This window comes from Coturnix japonica, chromosome Z (assembly GCF_054131305.1).
Source record: "Coturnix japonica strain WE chromosome Z, WE-NBRP24, whole genome shotgun sequence".
Lineage (NCBI taxonomy): Eukaryota > Metazoa > Chordata > Aves > Galliformes > Phasianidae > Coturnix > Coturnix japonica.
This window is the reverse complement of record NC_140702.1, coordinates 12788177-12808952: the sequence shown is the minus strand read 5'-3', so window position 1 is coordinate 12808952 and position 20776 is coordinate 12788177. Positions and strand designations below refer to the sequence as shown.

Here is a 20776-nt window from a genome sequence, read left to right as displayed (position 1 = left end):
TGTCACTCCACAGCCAAGCCAAGAAGGGAGCCTTGCTGCTGGGTGAGGGGCAGCTTCCGTCCCTGCAGGCTGTGAGTGGCTGCTGCCTACAAGGATGGGGTTTACACCAAAGGGAGGACCACAGAAAGATGCTGCTGGTATGTGTTGAGACTGACCCTATAATCAAGGGCTGGGGCATGTCGAAAATGTAATTCTGACTAATTATGGGATGTTGGGTGAAAAGCAGCAAGGAAGGAAAGCAAGGAAAGCTTTTCTGTTTTATCATTTATTAAGAGCATTAGCAAGCATCTAGAAACCAGCAGTTAAACTGCTGCCCACTGTACTCACAAGTGAGTAGGCTGCACAGCTTGAAGCTTGTGCTAACTCGCATATTCCTACGTCATGTTAATTGGCAACAAGAGGTGCCAATCGCAGCACATTTACTAAAAGCTGTTAATGCCGCAGGCTTCATCTCACCTTCCTGACAGGCTCCTCTGGGCTGCCATGACCTGAAGTCATTAACAAAACTAAAAGCTCTATAAAATGCAACTTGCATAAGTTGTTTTATTTTTAAAAAAAAGGTGATTCTGGGGCTTCCTGTAATTGAGGGATACAGAATGTTCGAGTCACCATTACTGCATCGTTTGTTACTCATCTTCGTTGCTATTGGCTTCACTCAGTGCCTTCTTTTTCTTTAACTGGCAGTGTCTTGTAACTGTGGACACACCATCAACAAACTTGGTCCTGTAGAGGACGTTGGCGTTGTTAAACATCCCATCCTTCAAGGACACCACAAGGAACTGCAAGAAAACAGCACAAAGTAAATGCTGCTGTCCAAATAAAGTTAAAAAAAATCAGGATTTTTGAAATCCTTCAAAAAGCAGGATTCCTTTTTATTTGCTTAGGTCTGATCTTACTAAAACTTCTTATAAATGGATCTTTCTTTTTTTTTTTCCATTGAAAGCCTCATGGAACACACTGGGTTAATACACGTAATAGTTTGTGTAGATGAGTTACAGCTGTGCTGTAACCTCAGTGCTTGGTCTCCTCAGTCCAGGATGGCCATAGCACCACCATATAATACAGCCTTTCTTCATGCATTGACCATTGGGAAAATGTTGCCATGAATAATAAAATAAGCCAAATCCAGCTGAAATAACTTGGAAATAAAATAGTTCAGCAGTTAAGAATTCCCAGGAGCTGGCTGCCTCTGGAAATAACAAAGCTGGATAAATAATCACAGTGGTTGTAAGAGCATACCTGGGATTGTTTGAAATGAGCATGAAGCATCTGTCCAATGTTCTGGGTATGAGAAAGGTCAAGAGCAGCATCCACTTCATCCAGGATGTAAATGGGAGCAGGTTTGAAGAGAAGGATGGCTAAGATCAAGGACAAGGCCACCAGTGATCTAATACAAAGAACAAGGAAGTTAGGTTACGTTTTACGCTCTTGTTTGAGAGCCTCCCACTTATTACTACAACAATCATCCGGTAGCATTTAAATGCTCTTTGAGAAGCAGATTCATGCTGTGAGCACTTCGAAGGCAGGCTCCTTTCTGAGAGGAACTGAATTGAGAGTTTTTTTAAAATATGAAGCCAGGATGGACAAGACAGTCTCTGACTCGACTGTGGAAAACATTAATTAATGTATAAAAATTATACTTTACAGTCCTAAAGTATAGGTGGTTAGACATACCAGCTACATCCACAACTGCAATGGAGAAAAGAGAACAATAACAAAAAAAAACATCCACAGTTTACCAACCTTTGACCTCCACTAAGTTCTGTCAGGTTTTCCTTCCAGATGTTTCCTAAGCCAACCCTGAACTCCAGACCATCCAGGATACTTTGCTTTTTAGATGGTACTAACATAGCTTTGGCTCCTGGTAGAAGCATCGAGAAGATGGAACCAAAGTCTTTGTTCACCTAGAAGTGGGATGAGGAAAGGTAAAATGAGCATGATTTGAGTCAGAAGCACGGCTGTAAAAACTTAGTGATGGGTAACACGATGCTCCAGGCTTCTTCATCAGCTTAATTCAATAAACTCTCACATCTTAAAATTCAGAACATACGGTGAGTGTTTTATTTCAGCTGTACTGAAAACAAAGCAAGGCTACAAAAGTACAAAGGACAATTTAGACAAAGTTAGTCGGACAAAACAGCAGTTCCTTTCATTACGTAAAGGGTGTCTACAAGAAAGCTAGAAAGGAAATCTTTATCGGAGCAAAGTGATAAGAGTGATAGATTTTGTTGTTTGTAAGCATAGAAGATGAGTTCTAGAAAGAGACAAGTTCTTTTTATACAAATAAGCAAAACAGTGAACTAAGGGGAATCTGATCCTCAAGAGAAAATACATGCTGCAGTGCTGAAATTAGGTTTCAAGCAACGCACCTTTTCCCAAGCGATGTTCAACGCTCTGATTTTCTTTCTGTCGAGCTCTTCAATAGTCGCAAGAATTTTTGACTTGTCATTCTCTACGATTCTCTTCTTCTTCATTAAGTCGTTGTACTTGTAAAAGAAGAGTGACTGATTTCAGTGAACAAAGCACAAAACAGTGGGAGTGCAATTAAGAAACAGCAAACTTAGTCACAAGATTGAAATCCAAAGCATTCATTCAGCTGCACTGCAGGATTTGAATTTTAGGGTAATGTTTGCAAATTAAAGCAATTAGAATTTCCAACATTTGGCAAAGGTGAAAATCAGCACTACTCTAGAAGCTGCACTTTGATTGAAAGTTAATCGTGCTTCATTTATCTTTCTATGCAGGAAAGGATACTTATGAAGGCACACAGGAAGAATGGGACAATTATAACTCAGAACCAGTACTAGAAATATTAGGTGTCATTTTTGAGGTATCATTTTTGGTGTATTTAGGAAGAGAATATGTGAAAACACAGAGTAGCATTGCAAATACAATACACCCAAGCTGCCGAACTTCTAAATGTTAAAACTTGGAATGCTTACCTTCTCTTCTGCCTCAGAAAGCAAATTGATAGCTCTCATGTTTAAGGACTTCTCCAGCTTCTCTTTCTTTGTCATCAGTTTCTGCAGCTTCTGACTTGCTTCTTTAGGATTGTTGATTTCAAAGTCGTAAGTGGTGCCCGACTGGCCAAAAAGCTCTTTTTCTGAAGTTATCCACTTGTGCTCTTTCTGCAGTTTGTCCAGCTGTGCACAAGAAGACACACAGAATTTTATTCCTAAAATTCTGAATCAAAACAGAACAACAACAAAACCCAACCTGCTACTGCCCTAAAATTACTCTAAAGCATCAGTTTTTTCACCCCAGAGCAACACAGGTGGATCCCTTCACCACGCTTCGTGCTGCTTCCAAGATCATAGAGGGACCAAGACTTTGGGGAACTTTCATGTATACTCTTCCATGTAACATGGAACATATTTTCCTGTATCTGGACCAAGCCACTGTCTCTTGAGTACCTGCCTTAGATTCTTTAATTGTTTACCCAGTTTATCCATAACATCAGAATGTTTTAGTTGTTTATTTTTTAATTCCATTGATCACCTTCTTTTACAGTTTCTATGAATCCATAACGATATAATTTATAGTTTCCACTCCTCCTTCTTCACACAAAGAGTTGCAAATAAAGTAGTGCTTATTATTAAAGGAAAAGAAAAAAAAGGCTATTTCCTTTGCACAGAAAGAAGGAAATAATCACTTGGACAAAGATGGAAAGAAAAGCACAACTATGACATACCATGGAAGAAGCATCAGCAGCCTCTTGTTTATACTTGCTGATGTCGTGTTCTAATGTATTATTGTTGAGCTGCAGTTTATTATTTTCCTTTCTGTACTTCTCTATCTCTGCAGATTTGTCTTTAATACCTTTAGTTTGTTCTGCTATTAATCCCTTTTGCTTGGCCAGCTCATTCTCTGCTTCCTTTAGAGATTCCTGTTAAGAAAATCAGACAGCTAGTAACTTCTTACAGACACAGATGTTATGTCATTGATAGGACACAGCAAAGTAGAAATAAAAATTAACACAAGGTAATAAAGGCAAAAAAACCCAACTCCCGCTAAGGCTAAACATAATTTAGCGCTGCCAAGAAGGTCCAAAAAAAAACCCACAACACAGTTAAAGCCTCAAGGGATCCTTAGTAACATCAAAACTGATAAGAAAACATAGTATTCCTTCTTACATTTGCCTTAGTAGCCTCAGCTTCCAAAGCATCAACTTGCTCCTGAAGGGATGTAATTGCTTGTTCCACTGCCTCACTCTGTTGCTTATATGAGGCCTGTTCTTGTTTTAGCTGTTCAAGTTCCAAAACTAATGCTTCAATTTCCTAGAAAGACATTTTGATTTGTTAAGTTTATACTTCAGTGGAAAGAGCTGACATTTAATGTGATAAATAGTGTAGAAGATAATACAGTACTTGCTCTTCTGTTAAACGGAGCAACACCACGAAAACATCAGAAATTTCCACCTGTCAGTAACTACAATGTAATATATAAGTTGTGAAGCTGAAAGGACTGAAACTTCAGTAGAATAGAACTGACTTCTGGAAACAGTTGTAGCATAGGGAAAATAGCAATAAATGTGAGGTTTACCTGCTGCTTTTCTTTCATTTTTCTGCTTGAATCATCTGCTTTCTTCTTGGCACTATTTAGTTTCTGCTGAGCATTTTTTATTTCCTTCTCGTGTTCTGATTCTGCATTTTTCATTTTGTTCTCTAATGCCTTGTATTCTTCTTCAGCTTTCTGTTGGTTCTCCTTAGTTTCCTTTAATGCCTCTTCACACTCCACTGAATCAAAGGTACGGTACTTAGATTGAACAGTGCTCTTATCCTTAAGCTTAAATCCTGGCCTGCCTCTGAAATAAGAGTCTGCCTCTACTACTCAAATAAATAGATAAACAAATAAATAAAATACTGGTTTCTGCCAGTTACTGAAGTCAGCACTTTCAGTAATTCCTGAGACACTTCTCCCAGTTATTTGTAGGGCACCAAACAGAAAACCAATCATTAAAATTAACAACAACAACAAAAGCACAAACAGATCTCTAACCTTTAGAACAAGTATTAACCCATGAAACAGCAACCTAGACAGATACAGCTTCATCCTTCATACACAACATACACACACATGATTATTTCAGTCCATTCTTTTCTTCTGCTGTTTTCCTTACCACTGCATTTGATTCCTTTTACACTTTTCCTTAGTAACATAAATAGTACGTATTTTTACTGTTCAGATCATTCAGATTATTTATACTGCTAACCTCCTGAAACAGATGGTTTTGGGGAAAAAAATCACATAAATATAGGATTAGATGCATTTTAAAATGTTGCTACAAAGCCATTTTTTCCTTTTACTCTAAAGTATGTGGAATCCTTAACAAGGACAAAACCTTTAGAAGGGCATGACAAACCTTACCTGAGCCCCACACCTGTGTTTGCCAGCTATGATTCCATCTATACTCCAAAATATAAAACAAATATTTTCAAAGCTACTTTTTCCCTTGTCTGTTTTGGTTCTCAACTGCCAAACATCTTTCTCTGCAATTAGCTCTTAACTGCAAGATAAAAAACACTTTTGTCTCACCAATAGTTTTCTCCAGAGCAAACAGGTCTTCCTGTTGTTTGTGATAAGAGCTTTGCCGAATCTTAGCTTGCAGTATCCCTTCCTCTTCCACCTTCATCTCCAGCTGCTGCTTCAGATGCTGGTACCTTTGAAGGCAGTAACAATACACGCTGCTTTAATGAGGGATGCCCAGCATTTCAATTTCAAGTAGATATTAAAATGCTTATATTCCCATTCCAAAGTGACAACAATGACAAAAACAAAATGCTGACATTTTACAGAAGACTAATAGAGCTTTAGAAAAATACAGGCATATAAATGTACAATTTCAAATATCTTTAGAAGTAATTGTGAAGTCTGTTGATAAGTAACTTATACATTTAACTTGTTGTTGTGAAGCCCTGATAATATATACTAAAAACAAACAAACACAACCCAAAGCTTGGAAACAAAACAGAGCTCATGTTTTTCCAGTCAGTAAAATTAGAAAACTATTACACAACAACAAGTATTTCTTCCTTTTGGTCATATTTTTGCAAATCTGTTATGACTTAAAACAATCTGAAAAATAACTCCAGCTGGCAGGTACCACACTGCCCAGCGCTACCTGCTCACGGGATTTTTTTAGAGCTAAATGTATCTTTTAAATTCTAATTTTAACAACACAACCAGTAAGAAGGAATAGCTGAAAATTCAAACATACTTTTAAGACCATTCTTAGAGCAGAATCACTTGAACATTCATTCTCCTTTAGGATTTTTACATTTCCTTGGGAGAATAATAAGAACTATCACAAACTGAAATTCTGGATGGGTATTACAAAAGAAGGGCAATAAACAGGAAGAGATGGAAATTTTGATGCAATTAGAAAACTATGGCCTAATTACTGCCAGAGAAAGATAGTGCAACAATTGGAATACTGTGACTGAAGGCCACAAGCTTTTTAGGAGGGATGGGTAGGACAAAAGTTGCCCTCCACATGAAGAAGTGCAGAGGCCATTAAGAACTGCCTAAGAAACGTCCATGACCAGGTTGAGAGCTTGTGGGTTAAAATTACAATCAGTAATTCCAGCTCAGGAAGGACATGGAGCTCTCGGAACAGGTCCAAATGAGAGCCACGAAGATGATCAGAGGGCTGGAGCACCTCTCCGATGAGGAAAGGTTGAGGGAACTGAGATTGCTTAGCTTGGAGAAGAAAAGGCTCTGGGGAGACTTCATTGTGGCTTTCAAATATTTGAAAGGAGCGTGTATCATCTGCCTGGACTTTTGCAAGGCCTTTGATATGACTCTGGACCACAACCTTATCACTAAACTAGAGATACAGACCTGAAGGCGACACTACTCTGTGGATATGGAATCGGTTGGGTGGTCATAACCAGAAAGACGTGGTCAGTGGCTCTTTATCAATATGGAGGGTGGTCACAAGTGTTATCCTGTAGCAGACTGTTTTGGGACTGGTGTTCTTCATATTTATGAATGACATAGTGTAATCACACCCACAGCAAGTGTGCTCATAACACCAAGTGAGGTAGTCAATAGAAGGAAGTGATATCCAGCATCACCTGGACATGTTTGAAAATGCAGGCACAGTCCTTAGTCACAACAGAGGAAATATTTTAGATAGTGGAATAGCTATTTTCTAAATATTTAATTTTCCTTAGGCCCTATCCTCTCCTCCAGAAAATTAGTTTATGTGAGTTGTCTTTATACTGTGTATGGGAACTGTTGAGTCCCAGCCTGAACTACTGATTGAGCACCTGGGGAAAAGACCTGGTCAGCTCTGGGAGCACAGATGAAAGCGATTCACCTGTGGGACTGGAAGGGGTGGAGCCTGGCTGCATCTCCCTTAGACCTCCCTGAAGGGCTGACTATCCCTATCACTAGGGAAGGAGCACTTTCTGGAGATTCTGCCTTGATGAAGCTTTTCCCTGCAAACCTATTATCTTCTGATAGATCTCCTTTATAGCACTTTTCTACCATGCAGGTCCTTCTGTCACTGCACAGATGACAGATCCCTCTGAAGGACCTCCCTATGATCTGCCTGAGGGTAGAGAGGCCTTTCAGAGGGATCTAGATAAGCTGGTTCACTGGGCTGAGGTTCAACAAAGCCAAGTGTTGGGTCCTGAACTTTGGCCACAATAACCCCATGCAGTGTTATAGGCTTGGGGCAGAGTGGCTGGATGACTGTGAAGAGGAAGTGGACCTGGGGGTGTTGGTTGATGCTCTGCTGAACATGAGCCGACAGTGTGTCCAGGTGGCCAAGACAGCCAACGGCATCCTGGCCTGCATTAGAGATAGTGTGGCCAGCAGGAGCAGAGAGGTACTCAGCGCTAGTGAAGCTGCATCTTGAGTACTGTGTTGTTTTGGGCCCCTCACTACAAAAGACAGTCCACAGAAGGTCAGTGAAACTGGTGAGGGGTCCAGAGCACAACACTTATGAGAAGTGGCTCAAGGAGCTGGGATTGTTTAGCCTGGAGAAGAGGAGGCTCAAGGGAGACCTCATTGCACCTACAACTTCATAAGGGGAGGTTGTGGTGAGGAGAGGTTTGGCCTCTTCTCCCAGGCAACAAACAGGACCTGAGGAAACGGCTGCAAGTTGTACCAGGGAAGGTTTAGATTAGACATAAGGAAAAACTTTTTCTCTCAGGGAGTGGTCAGGCACTGGAATAGCTGCCCACGGAGGTGGTAGAGTCGCCATCCCTGGCAGTGTCCAAGAGGCATCTGGATGAGGAGCTAGGAGATATGGTTTAGAGGCTTGTGGTAGCAATGGGAATGGGAGCACAGCTGGACTAGATGATCTTGTAGGTCCTTCCCAACCTTGTGGTCCTATGATTCACACCTTTGTTGTAACATCTTTCCCATCATATCGATCTGTCCAACAGTTACATAGTCACATAAGAGAAATAACAGACATTTATACTACGCAAACCTTACTTTTCAGCTGTATTCTTTAAGTTTGCTAGCTCTCTCTCTACAGCTTCAAGTAGAGACTTCTTTATTTTGAGTTTTTCTTCAGCTTCTCTCATAGTTTTAAGTTTAACCAATATAGATGTAACATGCGCGCTTGCACCTGTTCAGAGAAAAAAAGAACAAAGTTAAATCTGATTGGAATTAGATTCAACTCTGGCAAGTGATGAATTGTAAATACTGGCTACGATGCAGGTTTTAGTTCATCATCTGTTTTCATTGCAAAACAGAAGAACAGCTAAGCAATCATTCTCAATGGAGAGACTACAAATTAATTTAGTGAAATCATCCAACTTAACATATTGTCATGTGTGAATTTACCTCAAATAAATTATGAAATATTCCAAAAAATGTTTGAGTTCAAAGCACTCTTTCCAACCTCCTCCAAGATGTTTCAATAGCCAAACATGTATCTAATACATAAACTATATTATGCTAATATTTTATCGGTTTTTTCCTAGTCTAACTGTAGTCTTACTTCAGTGTACAACCACCAAATCTTTTCTCAAAGATGATGTTATCTCAAGTACGAGTTTAAACAACAACAACAAAAAAGCCTCTTTCCATTTTTAACAATATGCAGGGCAGTAAACAAATCAACAAAAACACAATTATTATATGAATACAAAACAGTAATTGCCTCCACTTAGGGTTCCCTGAGGGTCGAATATTTCTCCTTGAAGTGTAACACTTTTTTTCATTATTCTTTTGTCAAAGGTCACTTTCTTAGCTTTATCCATGTTGCTACAGACCAGTGTTGTGCCAAAGACAAATTCCATGGCCTTCTGTAGTTCGATATTATAATCAATTAGCGAAATGGCTATATGCACATCAAGATGACCGATCTAGAAATAAAGTGAAATGCAATTAGTATGTCTTAAGTTACAAGAATCTTATTTCGATAAAAATAATTTTTAAGTCATTCTTACATTTTAAATCATAATTTCAGGTAAAAGCAAAACAATTAAGATCTATCTGAATACTGGATAGTTCAAGGATAGTGAGGGAAAAAAAATTAAGAAACCCTCAAACTCTACAGAAATAGTATGACTGCTACATTATGCTAAAAAAATTGAAAAGGAAAAAAAAGCATGCAATAAAAACACAGTATTTATGTACATACCAGTTCTTTGGCCAGTGAGATAATTTCATATCCAATACACTTGGCTGAAATTTTGTTTAGTGGAATGATGGTGTAACGATGCTTTAGTTGACCCTTTTCTATAATCTTCCTGCCAGTAGCCTAGAATGAGAAAAGCCACCTTTCAGAGCATATTCAAATATTAAGACAATAGGGCATTCCAGTAGCATCATTTCATCAACAGTATCTATGTATGACACTTGCTGACTTAAATTAAGTAGGTACCTGGGACCAAATCACCTCTTAGGCATTAAGACACTAAGCACGCGTTTGCTTATTGACACACATACCTCTGTGTCCACCACAATGTGATAGAGTTTTCCCCCAGCCACTGCTTCTAGGGCTTTTGATGTGGATATGTCTTTCACAGTGATGAGTGTTACAACAAGGCCTTTCACATAGCTGGGATTCCAATTTTTTTCTGGATTTCTTAGAAAAACAAAATCAGTTATGACAACCATGTTTGGTTCTCTTCCTGACATCTTCAAAAACTATATTAGAAACTACTATTATTTACAAGGGTAGAAGAAACCCTAATTCTATTAGACAAAATAAACAAAAAAATATTAATTTAACTACTTCAAAGCAAGAGACTTCCCAGTAAGAAGTCAGTTACAAAGCCAACAGAGGAATGTCCTTCCTGCGTTTAGTATGATTTGTTCACACAGATCTCAGTTATTAGCGCAATTACGGGAATATGCTCTGGTTGATTTTACATAATAAAACACATATGAGATTACATATATGTTGTAAAAACAGACACAACTTTCACTTCCACAGAGCAAATTTATTCACAGACCTCAGACAGGACTGAAAATTGTTAACGTTTTTGCAGATTAGTCTGTTGGACTGCTATAGTTTCAGCTAATTAACTTGACTTAGGAATTGCAGCACCATGTTACAGAACTTCTAAATTCACATTATATTGATAAGGTTGTATTTAAAGAATGACTGTGTCCTCTTCACTGATGCCTACTAATTCAGCTAGAATTTCCTGACTTTACTAACCTGTTAACTTGCCTCAGATAAGAGAATCAATATTCACTGACAGTACAAGAAAAACAACTGCCAAGGATTCAATGGAATAATTTTTATAGTCTCATAATTCATGTGTTAAATGCACCAAGCAGCACCTGAAAATGTAATTCAAAATGACACTGAGATCTTACTTGTACTCGAAATGTAGATGAGGATGCTTCGCTGCTATACTTTCACACAGTTCTCTCAGAGAAATGATCTCAGAAATCAGTGCCTTCTTCTTTGCTACATGGGCTTCCTCTTCTCCTTCTGGAATTGAACACAAACAGCATAAAGACATTCATAGTACAGAAATTCAGTAATTTATAAATCAGTCATCTGCTCCGTTTATACACATACATGGGGAGAAGCTAATTGAAAAACATTCTAAAATTATTTTTAAATTACAGTTTTAGACAAATTAACAACTTAAGAAAATCAAATACACAGAGCAAAAAGTATAATGTTACTCCCTAAATATGAGTTGAAATGATTTCAGGATTATCAATTTACGCTTTTGTGCACTTTCTGCAACAATTATAACCTGCAACAAGAAACAACCTTTAAGAAGTTTTAAACACTGAAAAAACAGGAAGAAAAAGGGAACCTCACTGCTCTTCTAAGTTTAAGTTTGAGCTTTGTAAGTGTTGGCTCACAGTATTTAAAACTGAATCATTTCAAACTAATTCCCTTGCAACTTTCACCAGACAAATTTCCTTGTGCCTGAAACAATATACTTGTTTTTCCTGTTCCTTCTATATTCCTTTCCAGAACTCCACAAAATTATGCACCAAAAGTCTATAAAAAACCTTCATATTTCAGCTTTTTCATTTGATCCTGGAGTTTTTCTTTTGATTTTCTGACAGCTTCAAGTGTCGCTTGGTCTTCCTTGTAGCTTCCATCCACCTTTTTAACTTTAGCTTGTTTTGTTTTTAGCTCCTGCTGTGCATATTTCAACTTCATTTTGGCCTGTATGGAATAAGAAGACATGAAGCCAGAAGATATCTAGGGAGAATCTCTGAGTACAGACTTAGAGCATATGCATTAGCCAGATTCCCCCTTAATTTGTAAAAATTCCTACCATTTGCAATAATGGCAAATAGCAGCCTTGGCCCTTAAAACTAAAGATGTGGGTGATAAAGAGCATAAAATGTGTCAGAGGGGGTTTCTGGGTGCCAGCATTCTTGGTCTGTGTGTGCTGATGAGATGTATCTATCTTGGCAGAAGAAATACTTCACTTGCTTGTAACTTGGCATGACTGATCAAGAGCTTCAAACTAAGATAGATGAGGGAGGGAGACTGCATTATGAACAGTGAGACACACCAAGGGAAGGTGCAGCACTGTCTGAGGGTGGCAAGGCTAATGGGAACACCTCTGCTGCTCCAGGTAGCATTGTGGGTACTGGAACACAGAAGAAATGCCTACATACTAATACAGGCAGCATATGGAACAAACAGGAAAAACTGAAATCACACAATCACAGAATCGTAGAGGTTGGAAAGGACCTCCAGAGATCATCGAGTCCAACCCCCCTGCCAAAGCAGGTTCCCTACACCACGTCACACACGTCAGCATCCTGAAAATCTCCATAGGAGACTCCACAACCCCCCTGGGCAGCCTATTCCAGTGCTCCGTCACCCTCACTGTAAAGAAGTTCTTGCACACATTCCTGCAGAACTTCCTATGCTCCAGTTTCTGGACGTCTCCCCTTGTCCTGTCTCCACACACAACTGGAGTCTGGCCTTGCCAGAAATATGTGACTCTTGCCCATAACTATGACACCATAGATATCTGTGAGATTTGGTGAGATACTCCAAAGACTGGAGTGCTGGGATGGAGAGCTATTGACTGCTCAGGAGCAGCAAGGTGGAGAAGTCATGCTTCATGTATTGCTGTCTGGGATGACACAGCAGAGAACTTCCAGGTAAGGATTAAGGCAGCAGACAATAAAGCAGATGTCATAGTAGTTGTCTACTATAGACCAATATGTGCAGTTCTGGGCTGCATCATACAAGAAGGATGTTACAATACTTGAAACTGGCCAGAGCAAGGCAACGAGGCTGATAAAATTGCTGGAAGGCATGGGAGCAAAGGCTTGGGAAGTTGGGTCTGGAAAAGAGAAAGCTCTGAAGCTACCTCATTGCTCTCTACAACTCCCTGAGGAAGGGGAGAGGGAGGTGACAGTCTGTTCTCCATGGCAGCCAACGACAGGATGTGTAGGAATGATACAAGGCTGCACCAGAGGAAGGTTCAGACAGAACATCAGGAAGCACTTCTTTACTATGAGCACACACCAGAACAGATTTCTAGAGAGGTGGTTAGTACCTCCAGCCTGCCAGTAGCCAAGGGGCATTTGAAAAATTCTTTATAGTGCTCAATATTGTGTGTTAACTTATGGCTAACCCCAAAGTGAGGTTGGACTTGATGGTCTTTGAAGGTCCCTTCTAACTAACCCAGCCCTCAGCACTCAGTCCATCTTGGGACCAATGCTCTTTATCATCTCAGAGAATGACATATTAAATAAGAGCACACTCTCAGAAAGCTTGTTGAAGACACTAAGCTAAAATGGTATGACAGAATGAAGGGATGTCTTCCAAAGGAACCTGAACAGGCTTGAAAAGGGGGCCTACATGAACTGAATGAGGTCCAGCAAGTCCAAGTGCAAGCTGTTGCAACTGGAACATAGCAATCCCTGACAATTTCTCAGTTCCTTTCCCTGAAACTGAAAAAAGAACTCATTGAGAACTGCTGTCCTGAAAAGGGCTTGGAGGTCCTGGTGGACAAAAAGCTAGAGCCAGCAGTGTGTGCTTGCATTCCAAAAAGCCAACTGTATTCTGGACTGCATCAAAACAGGGGAAGCAGAAGGGAGAGGATTGTCTTCTTGTGTGTGTCTTTGTGAGGTGCAACCTGCAGTACTATGCCCACGGCTCAAACACAAAGAAAACATGGAGCTGTTGGAGCAGGTCCAGAGGAGCCCACAAAGGCGATGATCAGAGAGCTGGAGCACCTCTTCTACAAAGACATACTGGGGGAGCTGGGCTTATTCAGCCTGGAAAAGAGAAAGCTCCAGGCTGATATTACTCTGGCCTTCCAATACTTAAGAGTTCATGAGCAGGAGGGGAGAGGGAAAATAGTAACAGGGAAGAGGGAATGGCTTTAAGCTAAAAGATGGGAGATAGATGTTAGGAAGAAATTTTCTGCTCAAGAGGGTGGTGAGTAACTGGCATAAGGTGCCCAGAGAAGCTGTGGATGTGTCCTTCCTGGAGGCATTCAAGAGGCCCGAATCATGTGCGGCACTGGAGATTTATGCGCTTTGAGGTCCATTCTGACCCAAGCCATTCTGTAGGCTGCCATGCTATGAACTATTCTATTGTACATACTTGGATGCAATAACCTGTATTACCACATATACAGTATCAAAGAAAGAGAAGAAAGAAACTAAAATATTCTGGGACAGAACCACCTTTGTTGCTTTTCTCAGAAGAGCTTTTCCATAAATGAGTCAAGGATGGTGCAAGTTTATCAACAAAAAATTATATTCCACCATCAAAACAACCACAGCAAGTTTCCTATCTTAAGAAGGATGCGACATGTTTCAAGTAATGTGACTAGCATAAAATGTAATAGAGTAATTCCTCCCAAACTCCCTATTCAGACACACTTGATCCTGCTAGTTAAATACAGACATACTTTAATTTCCTATTCTAAGCTTCCTATTTTACACTGTCAGTCATCTGTATACCAATTGCTGTATTTCTTCAAGGCAATGTTGTAACTTTTCCTTATGTTGGCTCAAGGACTTCCCTGTTTTAAACAGCCTGCTTAATTAAAAAAACCTTACATTTTTTGGCCTATGCCAAAATACTTTGCATATATATTCTATAATTTTCCCAACAGTGCATCAAGAGAGCTCTGACTCTTACCTGTTTAGCCTCTGTTACTGCTTTGCTAATTTCATTTTTGCAGGTCATCATCTGGTCAGCAAGAGAACTTCCTCGACCACTGACATTGCTAGACAGGCCAGCAGATACACCATTAAAATGCTGTTGTGCTGTGGCTAAAGCTTCTGCACCTTTTTTACTTTCCTCCTGTAAACCATTTAGATCTTCCTGTATACTCTTTATTTCCTTTTCCTTTGATGTTATCGCTTTAAATTCCTTTAGCAAAAAAACAATAATGATACATAAAATCAAACAAAAAAACAACCCCTATTAACTTAAAGTTTATGTTGGTAAATCAGATGATGTACAGCTATGATTAGTTTCACTGATCAAGATTTTAAAACCTTTTGTCAGCTTTTTTGTTTTCACAGCCTGTTTTTACATACTTCAAGCGTGCACCTGCTCATTGAGGACACTCAACACAACATGTACAGAGAAAAATGAAATAGAGGAAAAAATGATAACTGCACAACCAGGAAAAGCAGCTCTCTGTAAAGTATTTAGTGTTCCTATTTAAGAGAAATGAATTAAATGTCAAGAGCATGAAGTAGATGTTTTTCCTTTAAGTTTAGCAGGTTTCCTGAACGCAGTTGGGATCTCCTCCCAAAATTAAAACAAAGTTGTCAACAGCAGAGCTGGACTTCCTTCATAAATACATCTTATTTGTTTTTAGTGGCAGTCTACTAACTGTGCCATACAAATCAAGTAACACCACTTATTATTTGTTTCTGCCCTCCTGTTGCTATTCCTTCCCATCAACCTTGAAAAGATAATAAAAACCTGCTGTCCCAATGCACACCGAACTACATCAGTGCTTAAAAAGAATAACATAAACAAAGGGCTTACCTCCTGCATGACTTTAGTCAATTCTTTATGCCTTTTCTTTTCACCACTTAAGTTTTTCTTCTTGTGATCAAGATCACTGCGGACTTTAGCATCAACTCTTTGGAGTTCTGAAAGAGCAGCTTCCAGCGACTGTAACTTAGCACCAAATTCCTAAATTCAGAAACAATGGAAATTTTATGTATACTGTTATCCAATATTTAAGATTTCATTTTCTGATCATAGCTATACATAGGAGATGCATGTCTGATGAAGCAGATAGAGACTCCAAAACAAATGGGCTAAAACCTCTTCCCACAGAAGTCCGTACTAATTTGAAGCCACTGCTAGAGCCCAACTGTAGTTACTGAGAAACTCTGTCCTTGCAGGGGAAGTGTAGGAGTTGCACTTAAGAATGAAAAGATGCTGTGGGATACTCAGTACATAACTACTTTTTCTACCTCTGTATCTGAGGTCACTAGTGATTTTTGTATTTCCCACTGCAAGTGCATTTCATCTGAAATGGACAAAAAAAAAAAAAAAAAAAAAAAAATTAAAAAAAAAAATCAGATAAAGTTTTCCACTGAATACACAGAGTAGAAATATGAGGGAAAAGTGTTATCATCTTAAATCACTCAGTCTCACTCCAATGCCTGGCAAAATTGTTGATATTATTTGGGAATTTACTGAATAGGAAACTGATCCTTGAAGGTTTCTCTTGGCTTGGGATATTCTGTGATTTACAGCAGTTGGAAATACAGTATTTCAGACATTAAAACTTTATAGACACCCCCGTTTAGGGAATGACTACTATTGAGTAAGCGGTGTATAATCTAAACAATTCACCATAGAAGGAGTAAAATCTAAGTGCATACCATCTACAAAAATAATTTTCTTCTCACATACTTCCTTCTATTAAGACTTTCAGGTGAGCGTATCTGGGTTCTCACTTACCTTATTGTTTTTCTTTTCCATATCTTCTATTTGTTGTGCAAGTTCCTTTACCTTCTCCTCATTCACAGCCATTAATTCCAAATTTTTCTTCTTATTTTCATTTGCTTCCTTTAAAGCGTTAGTAGTCTGATCTTTTATCTCTTCAGCATGGATATATTGAAAAGCCACACAGACGCGTTTTAAATTCTCCATTTCTCGTGTTATTTTTTGGTACTCTAGATACGATGCACGTGCCTGAAAAGATATAGGTTGAAAGAAAATAAGGGTTAAAATTGGGTGAAAGAAAATTAGGGTAGTACTGTTATAGAATATTATATGTAATATGAATATAATATATAACGTTCAGTATTGTACACTGCAAACCTACTTAAGAAAATTCTAGATGAAGCTGTACTAGTGCAGTTGATTGTATAACAGAAACTCCACCTGAGGCAAGTTTAACAACTAAGACAAGAATTTAACTTCTATGTTTTCTGTTTCTCTCATTTGCTTATTGTTCCCTATGTCCCTCTCCCATATATCTTGTAATTCCTGCAAACCACACTGTCTATATTTGGATAGGTGATAAATTTTACATCACCTAAAAGATTCTAAAAAGGCTGAAAAAATATCACGTCCTATCTTCCACATACCAGTTCAAGTTATTTGAAAGTATTTCTTCAGTACTTTAAAGCCTCTTACCACTTCTCCAAATATTCCATACCTCTTTCAGTTTCTCTAGACTTGGGCTGATCTCTTCAGTTATGATCTGAAACACAAACCAGAACATTGGTATTCAGATTTTTAAAACACATGTAGCATTAATATCTGCACATAGAGAAACATATAAAGAAAGGAAATAGTTTACAAGTAAAAACAAAAACAAAAAAAAACCCACCCTGTGCTAGTAATCCATTATCTTTAGCAAATAAAGCACACACTCCCACATATAGTACCAACCCTTCGAATTTCATCCAGTTTGGCTTCCTTCTTCTCTATGGTCTTCTGGGCAGTCATTTTCTTGCATTCATACATCCTGGTACCCGCTGCTTCTTCAATCATAGATAGAATCTAGAATAAAATAATTTGACAGAGTTTTAATGATTTTTATCATGTCAAGTTGGTTCAACCTAAAGCAAGCTTAACATGTTATCCCTCTATAACACTTTCTTATCCAGAAAGAAAAAAATAAATAAGTCATAGTTCTCTCACCTCCGTTGGCTTCATATTTAGAACTTTAGTAATTCGCCCCTGGTTAAAGAAAGACAAAAGGAAAATTACAATTGTGTACCATGCTATAGTAGTAAAAAATAAATTAAAACCCCCATACTCATTTTAAACACCAATTGCTAACCTTTCTTTATTATTATTGCAAAGTTAGTTTAATAAATTGCTTTGTTCTCTAAATTTCAAACAAATAATAAGTCCTTTCTTCAAACAGCAAGCTTGAAATGGCCTTTAGAGCTTCTACATGCATTGCTGCTCACATCCAAGAAAGTGATGCTGTGTTTATTTTGTTCTGGCAGTCTTACTGACTTTCTGATCTCAAGTAACTTCCTGATTATGGTTGCTTGGTAATCTGGCTCATTTGTGAAGGGAGGGGGGAGGGAAGAGGAATAAAAAGGGTATGAAAACTGACCTTTTAAAAAAATATATATATATAATAATTAGGACAACTCCATCTGAAGCAAGTAAATTCTACCATTTTGTTACTCCATGCAAATCTATAAAAGGTTGATTTAGTCTCTCTATTAAGGGTTACAAGAGTCTTTTCACGTGGCCAGCTCATCTTTTTCTAAATGGGATTTAATAAAGCAAGCATACTAACTAATACCAAATACTGTCTAACAAAGAACACAGCAAATAAGGAAAAACACCCTTTTTTACTATGTAATAATATAGGAAACATCTCTTAGAGACCAGAAGGAAAACAAAATTGGCATATGCCTTAGAAAATGCCTCCTGTAAGACAAATGAGGAGATGAAAGAAAGCAAGGGCTAAAAATTCAGTCAGGGTCATACTGGGCTGCTCTAAAAATCTTAGCTTCTGAATGTTCAATTTTCACATGAAAGTTCCTTTTATTTAATAAAAAAAAAAAAAAGTGCTATTCCACAAATTTAGTGTCATTTGTATTTTTCTGAATTTTAGAAAGGCATGCATAATACCTGCATAATAAGGAAGTGAGGGTTATTGACGTTGAGACCGACAGAACAGAAGAGATCCTGTACACGATTGTTGGAAGCATTTATACCGTTGATAAGATATTTATTCCTACCTCCAACAACAGCCTAGATGAGGAAAAGAAAGAGAAAAAGCTGCAAGTGATTTAAAAGTGGCTTGATACTGCAAAAAGACAAAATAATTAAATGTATCAAAAAATAATAATAAAATTCCATACACTCCTGCTTTGTGTGCACATACCATGCCCAAGATAACAATAGACCTTAAAGATTTTTCAGACAACTTTTCAGTCCTAATAGAAGCTTTAAATAAGATCAATTACAGACGGTAAAGATTTGTTCAAGACTGACAAGAAATTCCCCAACTATGAAGGATTTCTTATAAAAGCTCCATGTTTTGTAAACAGAATCTACCACAAAGCTCAGAAATGAAGGCCACAAGATAGAAAGCTAGAATTTATTTAGGAACATTCTACTGCTAGTATGTTTTTGTGCAGCTCCACATAAAACACCAGTGATATACAGCATTTAATTATCTTAATCTTATTTCCCAAGTAATTACAACTTTTAACCTAGCACAATGGTTCCACTTCTACACATTTTGCTAACAACACTGTAGAATCATTGTCTCAGTTGCAAAAACTTAAGGACTTTTAAAACTCTTTATTTTCCTGCTGAAAGGTCACTTTGTTAAGCACAGTAAAAATGTACATAGTTTTCTGAGCAAACAATTACACACATTAAGTGCTTACCTGTCTGGTGACGGTGATTTCATTGCTATTTTCAAATCCCAGTGGACTATGTTTCTTGTCAGAATTATCAAATGTTATAGACACGGTTGCTTTACTTACTCCAGCTTGCCCATTTTTATAAACTAAATCATGGAGGTTTGAAGCTCGCACCTAAATATATGGAACAGATCAATGAACTTCTGAAAGAAATCAAATAGCTGCTGTGTTATTCTGCTTTGGCAAAATGAACGGATTCGGTGGGTCTGTCTATAACACTGAAGATTCAGGGCAATGAGAGATACCAGAGATGCAAGACGCTGGTGCTCCTTGCAACAGCAGAATGTTCAAGTTTTAGTGAGCTAGAACTTGCCATTTGTTTCTACATGATATTTCTGATAAAAAAGAGTGGGTGTTTAAGAAAAAAATAATAGAAAGCTAAATTATTAGCTCAGTCACTAATACCTCCACAGATAGAATATTCATCATTACTCATGCAGTGCACTAAAGTGTTCCTTGGAAGTCTGTTGAATTAATCTAGAGTTAGAACTGGGGAGGGGGGAGGATGGAAGCAAATCAACTGAGGGCAAAGGTTTTTAACAGAAATAACACTTTTTGGGTCTTCCACCAGAGATTTCTCAGGAGACTAAAATGAAAGATTGATGACGTAAGGACGACCTCTGTTAAGTTCGCCCTCTCTCTTTACCTGAGATAGATTGGAGATGCCCAGTACGAAACAGATGGAGTCCAAGATGTTGGACTTGCCACTGCCATTTAAGCCAGTAATGGCATTGAACGATGGATCAAAATCACAGATTTCTGTCCTCTGAGCATAGGATTTAAATCCTTCAAGAATAATTGATTTGATGTACATCTTCTTTAAGCTGTCAAAGGGCCGCGTTGGTGCTTCCCCCAAGGGCACAATTTAAGGGCTGGATTATAACACTTCATGCTTTGAAGGAAAAAAAAAAAGAAAAAAAAATAAAATAAAAACACACATACAAAAGAAGCAAACTGTACTGCATGCCTAACACAGCTACAAGAAAAGGGGAACATCAGAATCAAAACAGCAAGCATTTTTTTTATCAGAAAACCATAAAGGACCGCAAACCCAGCAAGCATTCCAATATGTACAATTAAAATAAAGCGACTTCACCCACTGCTCATCCCTATGGCTACAGCCCACCCACCCACCACACATCCTCATCTACCGCTCTGGGGTCCGGGCAGACACAGTCACGCACCTCAACCGACATAGACCCGAGACTGTCCTGTACCCCACCGAACCGCCATCCCCACACGTACCAAGCCGTACCACACGTACGAAGCGAAGGAAGCCCTCGCTAAACCGCTGGCAGCCGCGGAGCTCCTTCACACACTCAGCACAACTACGGCGGCAACTAACGTTTGAATTTTGGCGCCGAGAGGAAGCGACCTTTGGAGGAAGAGCCCGCCTATGGGTGTCCAACACTCTGCCTTGATGCAGAGATCTCGGCTTGTCTGGTCCACTGCCCCCCGTGAAGGGAAGAGA

General features: G+C 38.7%; 1 protein-coding gene across 3 annotated transcripts; it reads right to left on the bottom strand.

Annotated features, from left to right (window-relative positions):
• Positions 1-249: 249 nt before the first annotated feature.
• Positions 250-20647, bottom strand: SMC2 (structural maintenance of chromosomes 2). Of its 3 annotated transcripts, none has more exons than XM_015849834.3 (25): positions 20551-20647; positions 19952-20197; positions 19270-19419; positions 18503-18625; positions 17549-17587; positions 17297-17407; positions 17061-17105; positions 16358-16591; positions 15428-15577; positions 14564-14797; positions 11449-11608; positions 10792-10909; positions 9913-10051; positions 9605-9724; positions 9122-9326; positions 8449-8584; positions 5536-5660; positions 4543-4736; positions 4134-4277; positions 3692-3886; positions 2943-3143; positions 2370-2486; positions 1744-1904; positions 1240-1387; positions 250-779 (listed from the first exon to the last, which is right to left on the bottom strand). In XM_015849834.3, exons 2-25 carry the CDS (start codon positions 20117-20119, stop codon positions 627-629), a joined length of 3570 nt encoding a protein of 1189 aa, XP_015705320.1. In that variant the 5' UTR covers positions 20120-20197; positions 20551-20647; the 3' UTR covers positions 250-626. The 3 variants fall into 3 exon arrangements, with proteins under 3 accessions (XP_015705320.1, XP_015705321.1, XP_015705322.1); XM_015849835.3 differs by having other exon boundaries at positions 20561-20647; XM_015849836.3 differs by having other exon boundaries at positions 20570-20647.
• Positions 20648-20776: the final 129 nt, after the last annotated feature.